Here is an 18,153-nt window from a genome sequence, read left to right as displayed (position 1 = left end):
ATAGAACTCGTGCAGCCAAGGGTTTCTTGGTGTAGTAATAACCAGGAGGGAGAGGAGAAAGGGTTCAGGCTAATCAAAAGCTTGCTTAACCAGCCAGGCCTTTAAAAGCTTAACTGAAACTCAGTGAAGTTGGGTTCCGGCCTGACCGAAAAAGGGAGACAGGTCCAATGATGGGGGCCACGACAGGGAAATCCCTGTCCCCTACTTTCTGTCGCTTAAACCAAACGATCCTCAACTGGTTGGCAAGAAAGGATCTGAGAGCTTTAGTAGGAACATATATCTTAATTAGGCTTATTGCAAAGGCTGGGGCCTGGTCATGAATGGATTTGTAAAATATAAGCCATTTTAAAGAAAGCTCTTTTGTTTATGGGGAGCCAGTGAAGCTTCATTAAGGGAGGAGAGATTTGCTCACTTCAATGCAGTGAACAGATTATCCTCACTTCTGTATATTGAATGATTTGTAGTTTGTGTAATGAAGTTGCAGCGAGACCCAAATACAGGGAGTTTGCATTTACCACTTCAATAGCCACCTTCAAGGCCACAGATGAGGAGTAGCTTTTCTAATGGATTTGGGCACCAAGCTTGGAGGGCCAGTAGATCTTGGTTGAGGATAATAAGCTAAGTCTTATTGGCGTTTAGCTTGAGGGAGTTAGTGGCAGGTAAGCTGCTTGGCAAGAGCAATTCACTTCATTGGTACTTTAGCCCTTCCCTCTTACGCGTAGTGGCTGCAGCCTCCCTATTTGATCTTTCTCAGAGAAAGACCCATAAGGTCACCTCTATTGGCAATATCCTAAATAGAATAAAACTACACAGCATCAGCAAAGCTCCAATCTCTAGCAACTCCTCACTGAAGAAGCAGTTCTCACAGCTCTCAAGAAGCAGTTCTCACAACAGCACTTGAGCAGCTGGGAGATGGAATTCCTGAACTCAATTAAAGCAGGATTTCCGCATGTAGATTAGTTATTCTTCTCATCACATTGCAGCAACAGGAAGCATTTTCCTCAGTCGTTCAAGTCCAGGCTGAATCTATTGGAGGACAGCCACACTTTAGGATTCTGGCAATGGTGAACATCAATATTTGACTCACAAAGCAAGTTTACACTTACAAACAGTAACTGTTGGAGTCAGTAAAATGAGCCACTCAAAAATGGTGCAACACTTTAAAAGTTGCATGTATCCAATAAAATTCAAGGGCATCTTTCTCAAAGTCCAACTCAGTCACAAGGTAGTGAAAATACCATAATGTTCTTAATGTCTCTTGAGTCCATGGTGATGGCAAACATTGAATACTACCACTTGTGGTTGGGTATTCTACTCCGACCGTCCTCCAGCCAGACAGCTCAGCTCCCTTCTACCACAGTTGACTGCTGAGGGAGTGGGTCATGTGTACAGTCCTTTGTCTTTTGTTTAGATGGAGTAATGGCCATGCTCTTCCCCAAAATCTTTTTTAAATGGCGCATCTCTGCAAACCACAAGATACCCTGTCCAGGCTTGTCTGATTCAGTGAGGGGAGCCCATGGAGTCCTGCCCTGCTTCATTGTCAAGTGAACACTGCTTATCCATCCACGCAGGGGACATCATGGCTACATCAGCCTGTGCACTGAGGTGGTCAGAGAGTAAGCAGTGGATGAGGCAGCAAAGATAACTTTCTGCAAGCCTATGCTTCCAAACATAGTAATCCACCTTCTTAGTGCTGTACATTTACTGGGACCATCAGCCAGCGCTGCCCACAACCCATCACTCCACAACAGGGAAAACACATTACTCACTCTAGAATAAGTGAGAGTTGCCTGTCCAAACATAGTAGACAAGGACATACACATGGTGCGTGAACACTTGTGCAGGCTGGTTTCATGCAGGTGGGGCATTAACACTTGTGCATGCTGATTTCATGCAAGTGAGGCATTAACAATTGTGCATGTTGGTTACATATCAGTGGGACATATACACTTGTGCATGTTGGTTTCATGCAAGTGGGGCATTACAAATTGTGCATGTTGGTTACATATAAGTGGGACATTAACTCTTGTGCATGCTGGTTTCATACAGGCAGAGCATTAACAATTGCATATGCTGGTTTCATGCAAGTGGAGCATTAACTCTTGTGGATGCTGGTTTCATACAGGTGAGGCATTAACACGTGTCCATGCTGGTTTAATGCAAGTCGGGCATTAACTTTTGTTCATGCTGATTTCATACAAGTGTGGTATTAACAATTGAGCATGCAATTTTCATGCAAGTGGGGCATTAACAATTGTGCATGCAGATTTCATACAAGTGGGGCATTAACATTTGTGCATGCAGGTTTCATACACAAGGGGCATTAAAACTTGTGCATGCTGGTTTCATGCAAGCGGGGCATTAACTCTTGTGCATGCTGGTTTTATGCAAGGGGCATTAACACTTGCGCATGCTGGCTTCATACAGGTGGGGGATTAACACTTGTGCATGCTGGTTTCACACAAGTGGGGCATTAACTCTTGTCGACGCTGGTTTCATACAAGAGGGGCATTAACACTTGTGCATGCTGGTTTCATACAGGTGAGCCATTAACTTGTGTGCATGCTGGTTTAATGCAAGTGGGGCATTGACTTTTGTGCATGCTGGTTTCATGCAAGTGGGGCATTAACAATTGAGCATGCTGGTTTCATACTAGTGGGGCATTAACACTTGTGCATGCTGGTTTAATGCAAGTGGGGCATTGACTCTTGTGCATGCTGGTTTCATGCAAGTGGGGCATTAACAATTGTGCATGCAGGTTTCATACTAGTGGGGCATTAACACTTGTGCATGCAGGTTTCATAGAAGTGGGGCATTAAAACTTGCGCCTGCTGGTTTCATGCAAGGGGGCATTAACACTTGTGCATGGTGGCTTCATACAGGTGAGGGATTAACACTTGTGCATGCTGGTTTCATACAAGTGGCGCATTAACAAGTGTGCATGCTCGTTTCATACTGGCAGGGAATTAATACTGATGCATGCTGATTTCATGCACGTGGGGCATTGACTCTTGTCCATGCTAGTTTCATACAAGAGGAGCATTAACACTTGTGCATGCTGGTTTCATACAGGTGAGGCATTAACTCGTGTGCATGCTGGTGTAATGCAAGTGGGGCATTAACAATTGTGCATACAGGTTTCATACAAGTGGAGCATTAACACATGTGCATGCAGGTTTCATACAAGTGGGGCATTAAAACTTGTGCATGCTGGTTTCATGCAAGCGGGGCATTAACTCTTGTGCATACTGGTTTCATGCAAGTGGGGCATTAACAATTGAGCATGCTGGTTTCATGCAAGTGGGGCATTAACCATTGTGCATGCAGGTTTCATACAAGTGGGGCATTAACAAGTGTGCATGCTCGTTTCATACTGGCAGGGCATTAACACTGATGCATGGTGCTTTCATGCAAGTGGGTCATTAACTCTTGTCCATGCTGGTTTCATACAAGTGGAGCATTAACAAGTGTGCATGCTGGTTTCATACCGGCGGGTCATTTACACTGGCGCATGCTGGGGTAATGCAAGTGGGGCATTAACTTTTGTACATGCTGGTTTCATACAAGAGGGGCATTAACACCTGTGCCTGCTGGTTTCATACAAGTGGAGCATTAACAACCAACATTTTGTCTGGCTGCTTATGCACAACATTGCATTTTTGACGAAAGCACCACTGCTGACACGGCGAAAAGATCACACCAGCTCCTAGGGATTCTTAAAGATGGCAGGCGGATTGACCCTGGGTTGCTGTACTTAGGGACTCTATCGTCCTGGCAGGTTTGCATATAACTTGCCATCTACTAAATGATCTTATTGTTATTAAGTATTAGTATTAAGCAAAAAAAACACCAACCAAGGTTTATATTTTTTCTAAAGACCTCATGGGAACAGGCCAGCCTCAACTGCCAAGCCAGGTTCTCCCTGGACCGGAAACAAGCATCCTGGGATTGGTTTTGGGGTAACACCCCTCATCTGCCAGGATAGCTTGAATCCAGTGGCAAAGTGAGCAAGGGACACACGTCTGGGTATACCCTGCCAACTTAGGGCGAACAAAGCAAACACAAGTAGATGATGGATGGAGCGCTGAACCTTTTCAGACACTCACCCCCAGTCACAAATCTGGGTTGAATCCATCATCGTTCTTTAGCTCACTGTGCTAACCAGTTCAGACGCAGCCATATGCAAATCAGTATTGACACTGTGCCTCATGGGAACAGTCCAGCCCGAACTGCCAAGCCAGATCCTCCCTTGACTGGAAACAAGCATCTTGGGACCGGTTTCAAGGTAACACCCCTCATCAGCCAGGATAGCTTGAATCCAATGGCAAAGAGAGCAAGGGACCCACGCCTGGGCGTACCCTGCCAATTTAGGGCAAACAAAGCAAACACAAAGAGATGATGGACGGGGCGCTGAAACTTTCCAGACACTCACTCCCCAGTCACAGATCTGGGTTGAATCAATCATCGTTTGTTAGCTCACTTCGCCACCCGAGTCATGGTCACAGGTTCAAATCCCGGCGATCCACTCAGACTTTCATCCATCTAAGGTTGATAAAATGAGTACCATTGAGTTGGGTAACAATAAACATCTGTCATTCAGCGCCAAGATATCTACAGGTGAACGTGCGCTTTACTGATACATATGTTATGTTATGGGCACAGCACATTATAACTATTTTTCCTCTCTTGCACTGAGTTCTTGCAAGTGAGAAATGGGGGCAGAGAATATATGAGATGGGGTAGATGCCCCCTGAAGTTGTTTGGTGTTTAATTGTTGTAAGATTCTGTGTGAAAATGTATTCAGTGTACTTTTTGCGTAATAGTTCAATAATGCTGTTTAATATCAATGCCGCTCCTATATCTTTAATTAAATTACGGTGTGAGACTGTAGACTGCTGAAAGTATATGTCGCATCAGCCGTCTTCCTCAACAGGAAATCAGGCAACAAAGTGAACAGGTATCACGGCTCTAGTTTGCTGTCTTCCACAATCCACCGATGTATTTTGATCGCTTGATGTCCCCAGCCACCCTTGCAAACGCCAAACTCTTTCTTTGACAAACTAGTGGGTAGTACCTCAAAAAGAGTTAAGTAATTTAGAAAGGGTTAAGCAATACGTTGAAAAATAGTGTCGCAAAGTCCTCACCTGACGAGCCTGTAAATCCTGTCATCCACGCTCTCCGGCCATCTCGTGTACCCTGAAAACAAGAAAATGGTGGAGCATTATTGAAATCCAGTGGAATTATGGGTCTTAGTGTTCACAGTCATCAATTAGGGTAATGGGAAATAAGTGTAGCTCTCAGTTTAGAGTGAAGGTTTGCTGGTACATTGAAATACGCTTATCTATTGTTGAAGGTTCCTAGCAAATCCAGGTCAAGAGCATCACATACGAATGGGAGAGATACTGACCCCAATAATGGTATAGAATATTGGTTAACTATTCTTTCTTCAGGTTCATGAAGGGGCCCAGACTGTTGCAGAGTTGCCATTTTTAGTGGACATTGGCACCTTTGATAATGTCAGTTTAGATTTCTTGAAAATAAATGTACCTTGTGCTTGACATAGCGTGTTTTAAATAGGCATGAGATTATTTTGCATTTCACCAAAAACACATCTCTAAAATGAATCAATAAAAATATTATCTTTTATATGTGCACTTTACATCACATTACTGCAATTTCTGAGCACTGTAGATAACAGGTGTGACATTGAAGTGCCAGTACTGCTCATATAATACCTAGGCTGACCCTTCTAACTGAGTGATTGATGGACACCAGCACTTGAAGCACCCCTCCCACATAGAGAACACGTGCACTTCAAGCAACAGCAGTGCAAGCTTCCCTTTCAGCGAAAGAACAGATAAAGCACTTGTAACAGCAGAGCATGCTTCCATCAGACGCTCACAGAGCAGGCCCCCAACATGCAACAGTACTGCATGCTTCACCCACATACAGAGCAGACACAGCAGTGTAAGATACCCTCACAAATGGTCATCATTGGCTACAGCGACAAAAACATGCAATATTAGAGGCTGGAGTGAAGTACGCCCCTCAAATAAATCAAACAGGATCAGAATTGGCATCAGCAGTGCGCACTTTTCTACATACATGAAAAGCGTTCAGCCTTGGCAACAGAAGCTGGGCCCTGAGCGGAAGGGAGGGAATCCTCTCAGCCAGGTGAACTTTGAAAGCCACGGTGGTCATACGATGACGCGGCAGCTGTGCAGCCACCATGACTCACATAACCTCGAAATCCCATCCCCTGTACCATTTGCCGTAGTGGATGGCCAGCAAGCCTGGACACGACAGCACGCCATCCAACGAGCAAGCTCAGACCGTCCTCATGGTGTTGAGGATGGCATGAAAGCTACCTGCTGGGCTGCAGGCCCCACACATGACACCATAGCCACAATGAGTCCTAACATAACAGCATTCCTGGAACATGGCTCCCTCCTAGGAGAGGGGGAGCAGTGTCTCTGCTCCTGGGGTGGCTAACATCTCAGAAGTTCTAAGAGAGAGATTGCGGGGCCCACCAGGATAGGCACAAAGACCCTGGGAGGAACAAATTAAGGGCCCAGATGGTGTTTCAGGGTCACATGCGAGCAGCTCTAACACAAGGTAGGTGCAAGGCACAGACAGAGGCGGGGCCACTGGAAATGGCCTGTCTAGAAATGCAGACAAAAGAGCATGCAGGAATGCCCCTAGAAAGTCCGCAAAGCATGATGGTTGCGAGTGGGAGGGCATCATTGAGAATGTCACAAGTCATGGGTCAGAGGTTTAGGTGTGAGCACCCACACTGATCGGGTGGCTGGCAAAGGGTGGCAGGTTGGCAATTGGCAGAGAGGACAGAGGTGGAGAGTGGCCCACATCCTCAAGAAGATAGCACTGGAGAAACTTTGGGCACTATTTTGGGGGGAGAGAGACATTAGGTGGTACATGACCGGATACCCAGGGTCAGCGGTAGGGGTAGTGCATAGGCAGAGGGGGGAGCTATGGTGGAGAAAGGAGAGGATCTGTAAGTAGAAGGGTGATGCAGGATAAAGGGCAAGGATGCGTGGCACATGGAAAAGAAGGCAGGATAAGTGAGGAGTGTGAGAGAGGAGATAGACACATTTCTTCTGAAGAGATCATAGTCGAGAATAGGCGGGAGAAGGACCAGAGCTCCTCATTAGATATGGAGGTGGGAAAGAGGTAGAAATAATCAAGGGCACAAGAAGTCCTTAGAAGGTCCGAGATGCAAGCGGATGCTGCAAAAGATGATAGAGCAGAAATTACGAGGCCAAGGTCGCATGACAAGCACCAGTTGTCAATTGCTCATAGAGGTCAAGATTGGAGGCAGAAATGCCTGAGAGTGAGTATGAGGAGGGATTGTGTGGGACATGGTAGGGAGTGGGGGAGGTTTAGTGAGTGTCAGAGGCACTTTTTGAGTCATGAGACAAAGAAAAGTGTGGAAGGAAAGAATGACAAAGGGAGGCAGGGATAAGGCGGTCAGTAGGAGATATGGGGGCAGGGGACAGCGGACACATCAGCAGCAGAGTGACAGACAGAAGGAGGCAAACCGGAGCCTAAGGTAGAGTTGGAGGTTGAAGCGACAAAGAAAAAGTAGCCGAGGCTATGGTTCAAGGGAGGACAGAGCAAGAAAAGAAGAAAGGAGAAGAGAAGGTGGACCATTACCTACATGAGAGTAACAAATGCACTAGGAGGGCACCTCCTTTTGAGTACAAAATAAACTGTATGGATCAATGAACACAAAGGCATCTTCCAACTCTTACAAACAGAAATGAGGTGCAAGGAAGGGTCTAACGTGGAGAAAAGGGAGCTGGTGAAACGGCCAAGGATGCCAAGAAGCATCGATATGTGAATGACCGAGTTCCCGATCTGTTATGTTATGTTATGGGACATTTATAGTGCGCACGGATACTCAGAAGTGTAATGGCGCGGAAGCCAATTTGAAGGAAACAGAAGGGCGTGTAATGTGGCTGGATGTTAATTAAAAAGCAAGGTTTTTAACTGCTTTTTAAACAGCCTCAGATCTTGGGTGTTTCGCAGATCGTAGGGAAGGGAATTCCAGGCTTTGGCCGCCCTGAATGAAAGGGAGCCGCCCCTTGTTCTAGCAAGGCGGTAGCGTGGGATAACGGCGAGGCATTGCGCTGTAGAGCATTGCTTTCTATGAGGCACATAGAAGTCAAAACGTCTCCTGAGATAGGAGGGCCCGGATTTGTTTAGGGCACCGTGGGCACGAGTAAGGGCCTTAAACAGAACACACTGTCCCACTGGGAGCCAATGCAAATCCCGGATTTGTTGCTTTGTACTAGTCCTACCAGAAATTCCCCATTCTGAATGGTCTGTAGCTTTTTCAGCTGATAACCGGGAAGGCCAATATATAAAGCATTGGGGTAATCGATACGCGACAGGATAAGGGCACGAGTCACCATTTCCTTCGCTGATCTGGGCAGCAGTGGCAGGAATTTCCTGAGTAATTTAAGTGTACCGAAGCACACTCCGGCCACTTTTTTTTATCTGTGGTGAGAATCTGAGGTCCTCACTGAACCAGACCCCCAGATTCTTCACTGGACTCCCCATTGAATTAGGCATGGGGTAGCCCGCTGGCCAAAGGTCACCCATAAAGGAGGACCTCAGACTTGTCCTCATTGCATTTGAGCTGAGCCCCCGCGAGTCATTTGAAGACTGCTGCAAGACAGTTTTTGGCTAAATGAGGGGACAGATCATTTTCCTTCCACGTAAAGAGGAGCTGGGCATCATCAGCGTAGCCTATGATCTTTGCACATACCTCCTCCGCCAGATAGATTAAGGTCGTGACGTAAACGTTGAAGAGAAGGGGCTTCAAAGTTGAACCTTGTGGGACTCCCGTAGTCAGCTTTCTTGGTGCTGAAGAAAACGGAGGCAGCCATACCTGCTGTGTTCTGTTCTCTAGAAAGACTTCCATCCAGTCCCACGCCAAGCCAGAGATTCCAATATTAGAGAGACGGGCCAAAAGTTGACGATGAGGCACCGTATCGATTCGGCAGAGAGGTCCAATAAAATCAGGGCCGCTCTGCTGCCTGAATCTAGGCATTCTCTAATAGCCTCCGACATCTCAACCAGGGCAGTCTCAGTGCTGCATTTGGCCCTAAATCCTGACTGGGCTGGGTGGAGGGCACCAGAAGTCTCACCAAACTTGGAGAGTTGTTTGTGTACCGCCATCTCACACACCTTCGCCACAGCCGGAAGAAGTGAGATAGGTCGGTAGCCGGCTAGTGTAGCAGGGTTTAAGGAGAGCTTTTTTAGAAGGGGGAGTAGTTTAGCCGATAAATTGATGATATTGTTCAATTCAAGGTTAACCACCTCCGCTGCAGCTGCTAACTGCCTAGCTAAGCAAGGGTCAGCTGGGGAACCTGATTTGAGGGATTTGAGAATAGCCAATTTATCCAACAGGGTAATGGGTGTAAAAGCTGTCAGGGAGTTGTGGGCTGAGTCCGGGGCCGGGGTATCTATGCCAGTGTTATATGTGAAAAGCCCCTAAAGCCAGTGTTGGTTAATTTAAAACATGGATGTAGTAGGAACTGCCAGTATCAGTTTTGGTGACTTAGCATGGCTAAGGTATGACATAATTTTTATGACAGGGGAGCTTGACCCTTCAAAGTCATGGGAGAACTGAATAATGAACTATGGCTGCAGTTCATAATGCCAATGAGGCCGCTGCCTACACTACACGTGGCTAGCGGGTTACTGTTACTGATAAAGCAGCTTCCAGGGTGTCCACAAGGGGGGAGGGAGGGTAGGCCCCACTGAAAGCTTCTGGAACTTCAACAAAGGAGTGTGCTACCCATACCCTTGCCAATTTTGGCATGACTACCAGAAATTTGCGGGAAAGCGCCGAGCCCCACACTGTCACAGTGGTAAAGGGGCACCAAGGCGTGGCTGGAGAGATGGGGAAGAGGTACAGAGAAATATTTTGAAGAGACTACAAGAGTTATTGGCTTTGCCCATTTGGAAGGAGAAATGTGAAGCGGAGATTTCTTCAGCAAATTACTTGGAAATCTGAACTTCACGTGCAGAGTAGTGGTCTCTGAGAGAGCATTCTGCAGGAATCTGTTGTTCTCAATGAGTAGAGTGGCTAAGATACAAATAACTAGCAGAATAAAGAGATTTGGAGGTGTGGCACAGATTTTTTATTGACTAGAATGGATTGACTGTATGGCAGCAGGATGCAATGTACGTAATAGATATAGGGCCAGATGCATCAATACACCGTTTTGCGATTCCCTACTTGCAAATCATTGCGATTCGCAATTAGAAAATCACAAAACGGCATGCATGAAGTGTGTTAAACACTTTCTGCGATTCCTAGGGGATCGGAAATGACCTACCTCATGAATATTAATGAGATAGGTCCCAATTTGCGACCCCCTAGGAATCGCAAAAATCACAGGGATGGTGGCCTGCTGGGGTCAGCAGACCACCATGGCTTTGATTGCTTTTAAATAAAGCTATCTTTTTTTTGTAAAGCAGACAATTTTCCTTAAAGGTTAAAGGAAAACAGGATGCTTTACAAAAATGAAAAGTTTTCCTTTCATTTTTTAAGAGCAAGCAGTGGTCCATGGGACCCCTTCCCCTTTATGAATGGGTTACCACCTACTTGAAGTACGTGGTAAAATGTGAATGTTTTGCAACTGCATTTCGGTCGCAAATCATTCATGCATACCGCTGCAATTTGGTATTAGGAAGGGACGCCCTAAATACGCCCCTTCCTAATACCGAAACGCAAACCCAACCTGCGATTCGGTAACATGTTACCGAATCGAAATTTGTGTTTGATGCATGTGAAAAACATTTTTTGAGTTCGCAAACGGGCAGATTCTGCAAATCGGCCCATTTGCGAACGCAAAAATGATTGATACATGTGGCTCTTATTTTCTTATGTGTCTCGGGTTGGGTGTTTTGGACTATACTGGAATGGAAGGTGGTGTGCTGTGGTACGGCTGGAGGCAAGGAGACAAAAGAGGCATGCCATTGCATTTTCAGAATTTTTTCTAGTGTTGCTTGCAGTCAGGTTGTGTCGGGTTGATTTGCAGGATAAAAAGATGACATTTAGGTCTACATGCATCAAAATTGAAAACTGTGAATACCTAATTGCAAATTTATGAGAATCAGTGGAACTCCTGCCTGCTCTTAAAAAACGCTGTAACAAACATTCACTAAGGGGAAGGGTCCCCATTTGCAAATGGGTCACCACGTACTTATAATAGATGGTAAAATGTGAATGTTTTACAACCACATTTCGGTCACAAAACATTCCTACATACCAACGTGATTCGGTATTAGGAAGGGACACCCTAAACACGCCCCTTTCTAATAGTGAATCGCACCTCCATTTTGCGATTCGGTAACAGGTTACCGAATCGCAAAATAGGGTTTGCTGCATCTGAAAAGCATTTTTTGCGTTCGCAAATCGGCCCGTTTGCGAAGGCAAAAATGCTTGATGCATGCACCCCTTTGAGTGGGAGGTCCCATTGGTCCAGGTGATACAGTGTCAGTAAGGGCTGGGGTGAAAGACTACGAGGGGATGCTGATGGATGATGTGGTGATGGAAGGACGGGTGATGCAGATAAAAGTGAGAAAGAGCAAAACAAATCAAAGGACAGTGGGCTGGGTGGTGCAATTGAAGACTTTGGGGTAAAAGCTAATGCCCACTGAGGGCTATGAGGAAGCAGTTGAGACACATGGAAAAGGCAGAGGGCCCTTTAATTTTCCTTGCAGATGGCAGAAAGGTAACTACAAAGCAGGTGTTGGGGGTTTCAAGAAAATGCCTTAATGGAGGGGGTTGTGAAGGAAAACAGTTTGTACACACATTCTATATAGATGTGGCCAGAGAAGGGCTTAGTATAGACCTGAAGGAAAGGGAGTTGAAAAGGATGGGGAGATGGAGGAGCAGTTGTGTGTGGGGTTATGGACGACCATAAAGGTCTGGTATAGCAGTGCATTGATGAGGCCGATTACTCACTAGGTGCAGTAGAGGCACACCGAAATAAGGAGGTCTGGATTGGCGACCACTCCATATTGAAGTGGGCTTGGATGAAAGTGGAGAGGCTAAGCTATGGGCAACAACTGGGATGGCCAAGGGGGCATGAGATGAGGGCAAATGATACTGAAATGGTGGGAACTGAGCGAAAAGCGGATGCAGACAGACACTGATCTGATCCATGTGGAGAGATAATGATTGGATTTAGTTGACAGATTTAGAATTGATAAAAATGATACAGAGAGATTTAAGGGACGTGAGCATCTGATGGGTTGAGGTGGTCCTATTTTGGACACAGATGTTGCCCAAGAGAGTTTAAGGGTGGTGAGAAGGCCAGCAGCAATAAATAGGTCAAGGAATAGGTGGGGATGGAGGTTTCGGGTTTTAGAAAGAGCCATGAAGTTGAGGTGATAAGGGACATTGTGTTTGATCCTCAAGTGTGGTCCCTCCCCCATTTTTATGGTAACAAAATGCAGTTTGCCTCTACACTCTCATATGTTTGGGGATTGATCCTTTTTATATAGTGATTTCATTTCCTGATACATTATATATGCTAGAGGAAGGACAAAGCAAAGCTTTTAATTTCTTCCTTAGTACCCATTTACAGAAAAAAATACCAGCATGCCGTGCATACACCTATATAGTCAGTAGCATTTTGCACACAGGGGAAACAGCCAGAACAACGCGGGCAGAGCCACGTGTGTTCCAACAATGCAAGTGCTACCATGATTGCCTTAACCATGCATATGCCTTAACCAAGCATATGCGTGGTTAAGGCAGACCGTGGGCTAGCTGCTGCTGCCCAGAGGACGTGGTGAGATGACTGGGGCTGGGGCCGGGCTTTAGGGGGATGGGGGTAGTTTTTAACAGTTGGGGGTAGTTTTCAGGCCTGGGGGGATTGGTGAAGTTTTTAGGGCTCAGGGGGGTCGGAGTAGTTTATAGGGCTTAGGGGAGCACAGGGTAGTTTTTAGGGCTGGGGGATAGGAACGTTTCTAGCAGTGCTTAATTTGTAAAATAATAAGTGCTGGGGCTCTCGTCAGGAAGCCACTGCACCTTGCAACACACGTAGCCCCTGAACTGCTGTCAACAATAGAAACAACACAAGTACTAGCCATCAAACTCCCACAAGTGTGACTATTCAGACTATTTCAGGCCCCCAAAGCTATAAGAATGGCTTGGGAGGCAGGTAATAGTAATTTCAATGTTTATTGGATGAATAGTTACCTGTTGTCGTGGTCATATCCAAATTAGCCAGACAACGCCACCTTGTGGCAGCTGTCACAAGCGGTGGTTTTGAGAATTAAGTGCCACTTCGAGCACCGGAAACCACAGCTCAAATTAGGCACTGGTTGAAAATCACACCTCCCGCTGATGAGGGAGGGATAGCTTGCAGCTTTTTTCACCAATTGAAGTTATGTGACCTCAACCCGAATCAGACTATATCAGGAGTTTTCTGTACAGGTAATTCACTGACTCAAGCAACGAAAGAAACTCCACCATTAAAAAGTCAGCACCTGCAACACTTCTCTGGAGCATACCCATGGCTCTCAATACTATAGACTCGGCCCTGTGAAATAAGTGCCGGTGCTTAACACCGGAAAGCACTGGCACAAATTAAGCACTGGTTTCTAGGATTTAGGGGGGCGGGTGTTGGTTTTCAGGAGGGAGGGGTAGTATTAGGTCTCAGGGTGGGGGCTTGGAAGGCCGGTTTAGGGTTCGGGCAGGGGCAGGAATCGGGATACTTTTTAGGGCTGGGGGAGGGTAGCTTTTAGGGCATAGGGGAGGGCAGGTTAGTTTTTAGGGTTGCCGGGCAGGGATGTTTTTAAGGCTTGGGGGAGGAGGTTGGTTTTCAGGAGGGAGGGGATAGTTTTAGGTCTCAGGGCGGGGGCAGGGGTCGGGGACTTACCTAATAAGTCTTAACCACACATATGTCTTTGCCATACATGCCTTAAAACACATATTTAATTGTAAAGGCATGTGTAGTAAAGGAATACATGGTTAGGACTTGCATGGTTAAGACTGTGTGGAACTGGTATGTGTGGTAAATGCATGCATGGTTCCATCACACAACCTGCACAGAGATAGGCACAGTTTTGCAAGTGGCAGCAAATGTGAAACTTTTAGCATCTTGCCCTAATCCTAAATCTTGTCATATGAATACATTCATTTCCTAAAGTGGTGCTTAAGAGTCACTATGTGAAAATCTAGAATGAGAGGATAAGGGAATTCACTTAAAAAAGGCATAGTAATCGCAGCACTGAAAATTATGTTATTCTTACCAGGTGTGCATCAGTGGCTGGGATTATGTAGGCGCGTATGTTGACTTTTTGCATCTCTTGGCGAAGGGCGTACAGTCGCTCGGTTGTGTTTATCACTGTTGGCGGCAGGTACTGATTCCATAAAGAAAAAGAAATCACTATTTATCATCTCTATGATATCTACAATTAACTGTTATAGGATGCATTAATGGAAAGCTTAATACCAGCATAGGAACCCAATTCAACTAATATCTTTGTGCCAGAACAATTTATTTATTTTCTAAAACATTTATTTGTTTCTGGAATTGTCTGTCGCATTTTAGACACTGACAAAGGGTGGTTAATTACTCCAACACTCCAGGACAATACCTTCTAAAGTAGTTTTTGGTCCTTTCCACAATGTAACATTCTTGTAAATTTCCTAGCTTATCCACTTACCATCATATGCACTCCCAGTAAAAAGGCTGCTCTGCAAGTAAAGAATATTTGCCTCCAGGATTCGAAGGAAGCATGGCAGGGAGAACTAGAGAAGAGGATTTATCACGGTAAACTCCGAGAATAGAACCTTGAGTCACATTTAATGACTAGCTGCAAGGTAAACCTCAGGTCGGAGTTTGCTCTTTCATTGAAAGCAAGAAGGTAAATCAATGTAGTATGACTACAAGCCTGCAGAACTAATGAGAGAAGTGTGTGCTTGTATATTTAACTATACACTGAAAATAATAAGTGAATAGTGGAAACATCAAGCAAAATAGTAAGAAATAATGTACCATAAAATATATAACCCATCATTTAGAAAAGGTAAATGTGTATATTATTAGCCGGACCGGATAAACAACATTCTCAGCAATTTGATCAACTGGTAGTGTATTAGTAAGTCCAAAAGCAGACCCAGTTGTGTAATCTGTGCACTGTGAAGCTAGAAAAGTCTGCATAGTGAGCTTCACTTCAATAAGAAGCAAAATGCTATAACCAGTACTTAGGGAAATTGCACAAGAGGTATATATAACTCTGTGATCCAGTATTGCCTTACGAAAAATAAACTAACAACTTAATAATGCTTTCTTTTTCTGTATTTTTAAAAACATAATACCGTACAATGAAAATACTAGAATCAATATTAATAGGGATTGTCCAAGAGGTACATTAACCAGTATGATCTATTAGGGTGTTTAAAAAAAATAATCATCTGAAATTGAGTACATTTTTTTTCTTTTTTTATAACCATATTTATTGAAAGTTATGCGGCAAGACACATTGTAGCACACAGTAAAAATAGCAAATGCATTGGAAAACAGCAATCTCTGACATCTGCATGGCAAGGCAACACAGAATCAAACTGATAGACCATAATAATCGCACCAGTTCCCCCAAATGCGGCCCTGCTGCTCAGCACAGTCCCAGCCTACGAAAATTGGTTTCTCCTGGTGTGCGCACCAGTCCATCCCCTTGCGCCAGCACCTGACAGTCAGTGGTGCCCGCTGTTTCCAGGCACAGACCACATCCCTCTTCGTGACCAAACAAGTCAGCCCCAATAAGGTCTGCTCTGCATTTGGTCTCACAAATTCCTCCATAAGCCCCAGCAACACAGTATGCGGGGTAAACTCCAAGTTGCGGCCGAGGACAGCAGAAAGCTCTCAGCCACTCCCTCTCAGACGGGCCGCAGCACTAGGCAATCCCACGCCTCATGAAAGAAATCTGCAGTTGGTGACGCCCATATAACACATGTGGCCGAGGTGTCGGGAAGAAGGTGCCGTAGGCGCTGCAGGGCAAGGTAGGTTGCATGGAGGTATGTAAATTGGATCATGCGCTGTTGCACTGAAATTGCCAATTCCCGAGCCGCCATTCAAGCCTCTTCCCAGTCATCATTGTTCAACTCACCCACTCAGGCCTCCCACCTACATTTAACTAGTTCTAGATCATCCGGAGTGTGAGTCACCAATGAGCGGTAAATGCGTAAGGTAGCCCCTTTGCCCAGGTGACCGAAGAATATCTTTGCTTTCGGCGGATTATATTTAGCAAGTGGGTCTCCTGGGGGGTGTGAGCCCACAGAGCGTGACGGAGCTAGAGATGGTGAAAAAACTGGGAGTTAGACAAAGTGTATTGGACCTGCAGATCCTGAAATGTTGCAAAATGTACCCCCTTGTGGACGTCCCCCAAATAGGAGATCCCAATCCAATCCCAGGATGTGAAGCCCTACAGGGCTGGGATCTGACAGAGCCATGTTCTCAGCCATAGGTAATTCCTGTAAGCCGATGGTACAATCCATCTAAGTCAAGTGCATAAATCTCTAGGTGGTATGCTGGGTCATCCCACCTGCCTGTGAACCATTCATTAATCAGCACCATCTTTGCCGCGAGATAGTAAAGGTATAGGTCTGGTAGGCCCAAGCTACCCTCAAAGGGGTATTGCACAGCATCTGAAAAGCCACTCTGTGTCAACTATCCACCCATATAAAGATGACAATTTTGGCGGTCAAGGACCGGAACCATGTCAGGATATGGAATAAGGATAGCTACAAGTAGCGTGGTAGGCACATCATTTTAAAAAGGGCATTACACCCCATGGGATTCAAAGGGAGCACCACTGAGTGACCCAAGTAGTGCTCGAGACTTTGGGTTAGACCTTGAAAATTAAGGGTCCAAGTCATGTCCGGGAGAGGGGACACATGGATTCCTAGGTATTTGAAAGAACCGCGTCAGACAGGAATGTTAGGACACCAGGTCCCCCATGGATGTCTCTCCCCACCTCCCCACCTCCACTAGGCAGGTTTTACCCTCACTGACACAGAGACCGGACGCATCGCCATACAGCCAAAGGAGGAACAGAGATCTGGGTCCAGAATGCAGCGGATCCCTCAGAAATAAAAAGATATCATCCAAGTAGAATGTGATGCAATCCTCATAGCCATTCCCCCACTGTCAGCCCCAATTCTGAGCATCACATTGATAAGTTGTACCAGGGACTTTATTGCTAGGGCGAATAGCAGTAGGTCTGGGCATTGTAGAGAAGATGTACCATGTGGCAAAACACTTCCCCCAGTCAGGCCCATTGTATCTAGAAAGTCCCATGAGACAGTGTCAAAGGACTTGGTAAAGTCCGCCATCAGAAGCGCTAATGGGCCATCGAGGATCTGCGCCAGAGACAATGCTGCATGGACCCTCCTGATACAGTGGCACGTGCTGCGGCCCAGCATGAACCCATATGGGTCTGGATGAATCAGATACAGCAGGGCCCTTGCTACGCGAGTTGTCAGAATTTTGGCATAGTTCTTGATGTCTGTGTCAATGATGGAGATCGGGCGATAGGCCGAACCCTTATCTATGGGGAGGCCCTCTTTGGGTAGGACCACCATGGTGGCACAATCAAGGACCGGTGGAGAAGCACTCTGCTGTATGGCAGCATATTAAAAATTTAGAAGATCGGGACAGAGGATGTCACAAAAACACTTATAGTATTCAATAGGGTACCCATCTGGGCCCGCCGTTTTCCCAGACTGCAAAGCCGTGACCGTAGAGTTAACCACCTCAAGCTGCAGGTCCTGGTCCAGTTCCTGAGCTACCTCATATGGTATGGTCGGCAGTGGTATGCCATTCAGAAAAGGGTTCACGGCCTCCTCAGGTGGAGGGGGGTGCCTTGTGTACAGCTCCAGGTAAAACATGGTGAAAGTTTGGGAGTCCTTAATTGCTTGGACCACCCTTTCCGAAACACAGCGATTTGCCACCCAGTAAAAGAGCTTATCCGACTTGTCACCCGATGTATACACATTCTGAGTGGAAGCCATCCAACATTGTTTGGTCTTCTCAAGGGAGGTTTGACACAGCTTTGCGTGGGCCACGTTTAGGAGACGGCAGGTATCCTCTGTGTCTTGGTCCC

At 45.9% G+C, this 18,153-nt stretch overlaps 1 protein-coding gene across 2 annotated transcripts in view; it reads right to left on the bottom strand.

Annotated features, from left to right (window-relative positions):
- LOC146829142 (xaa-Pro aminopeptidase 2-like) overlaps positions 1-18,153 on the bottom strand; it is a 565,756-nt gene that overhangs the window by 504,660 nt on the left and 42,943 nt on the right. For both annotated transcript variants that reach the window (XM_085607766.1, XM_085607767.1), the window contains exons 3-4: positions 14,299-14,409; positions 5,145-5,196 (exon numbers count right to left, since the gene is read on the bottom strand). In XM_085607766.1, coding sequence (XP_085463892.1) covers positions 5,145-5,196; positions 14,299-14,409 — 163 coding nt within the window. The remainder of the gene's footprint in view (positions 1-5,144; positions 5,197-14,298; positions 14,410-18,153) is intronic.

Source organism: Triturus cristatus, chromosome 5_2 (genome assembly GCF_964204655.1).
Source record: "Triturus cristatus chromosome 5_2, aTriCri1.1, whole genome shotgun sequence".
NCBI lineage: Eukaryota > Metazoa > Chordata > Amphibia > Caudata > Salamandridae > Triturus > Triturus cristatus.
Note: the sequence above shows the minus strand (reverse complement) of the source record. Positions and strands in the feature narration are given on the sequence as shown.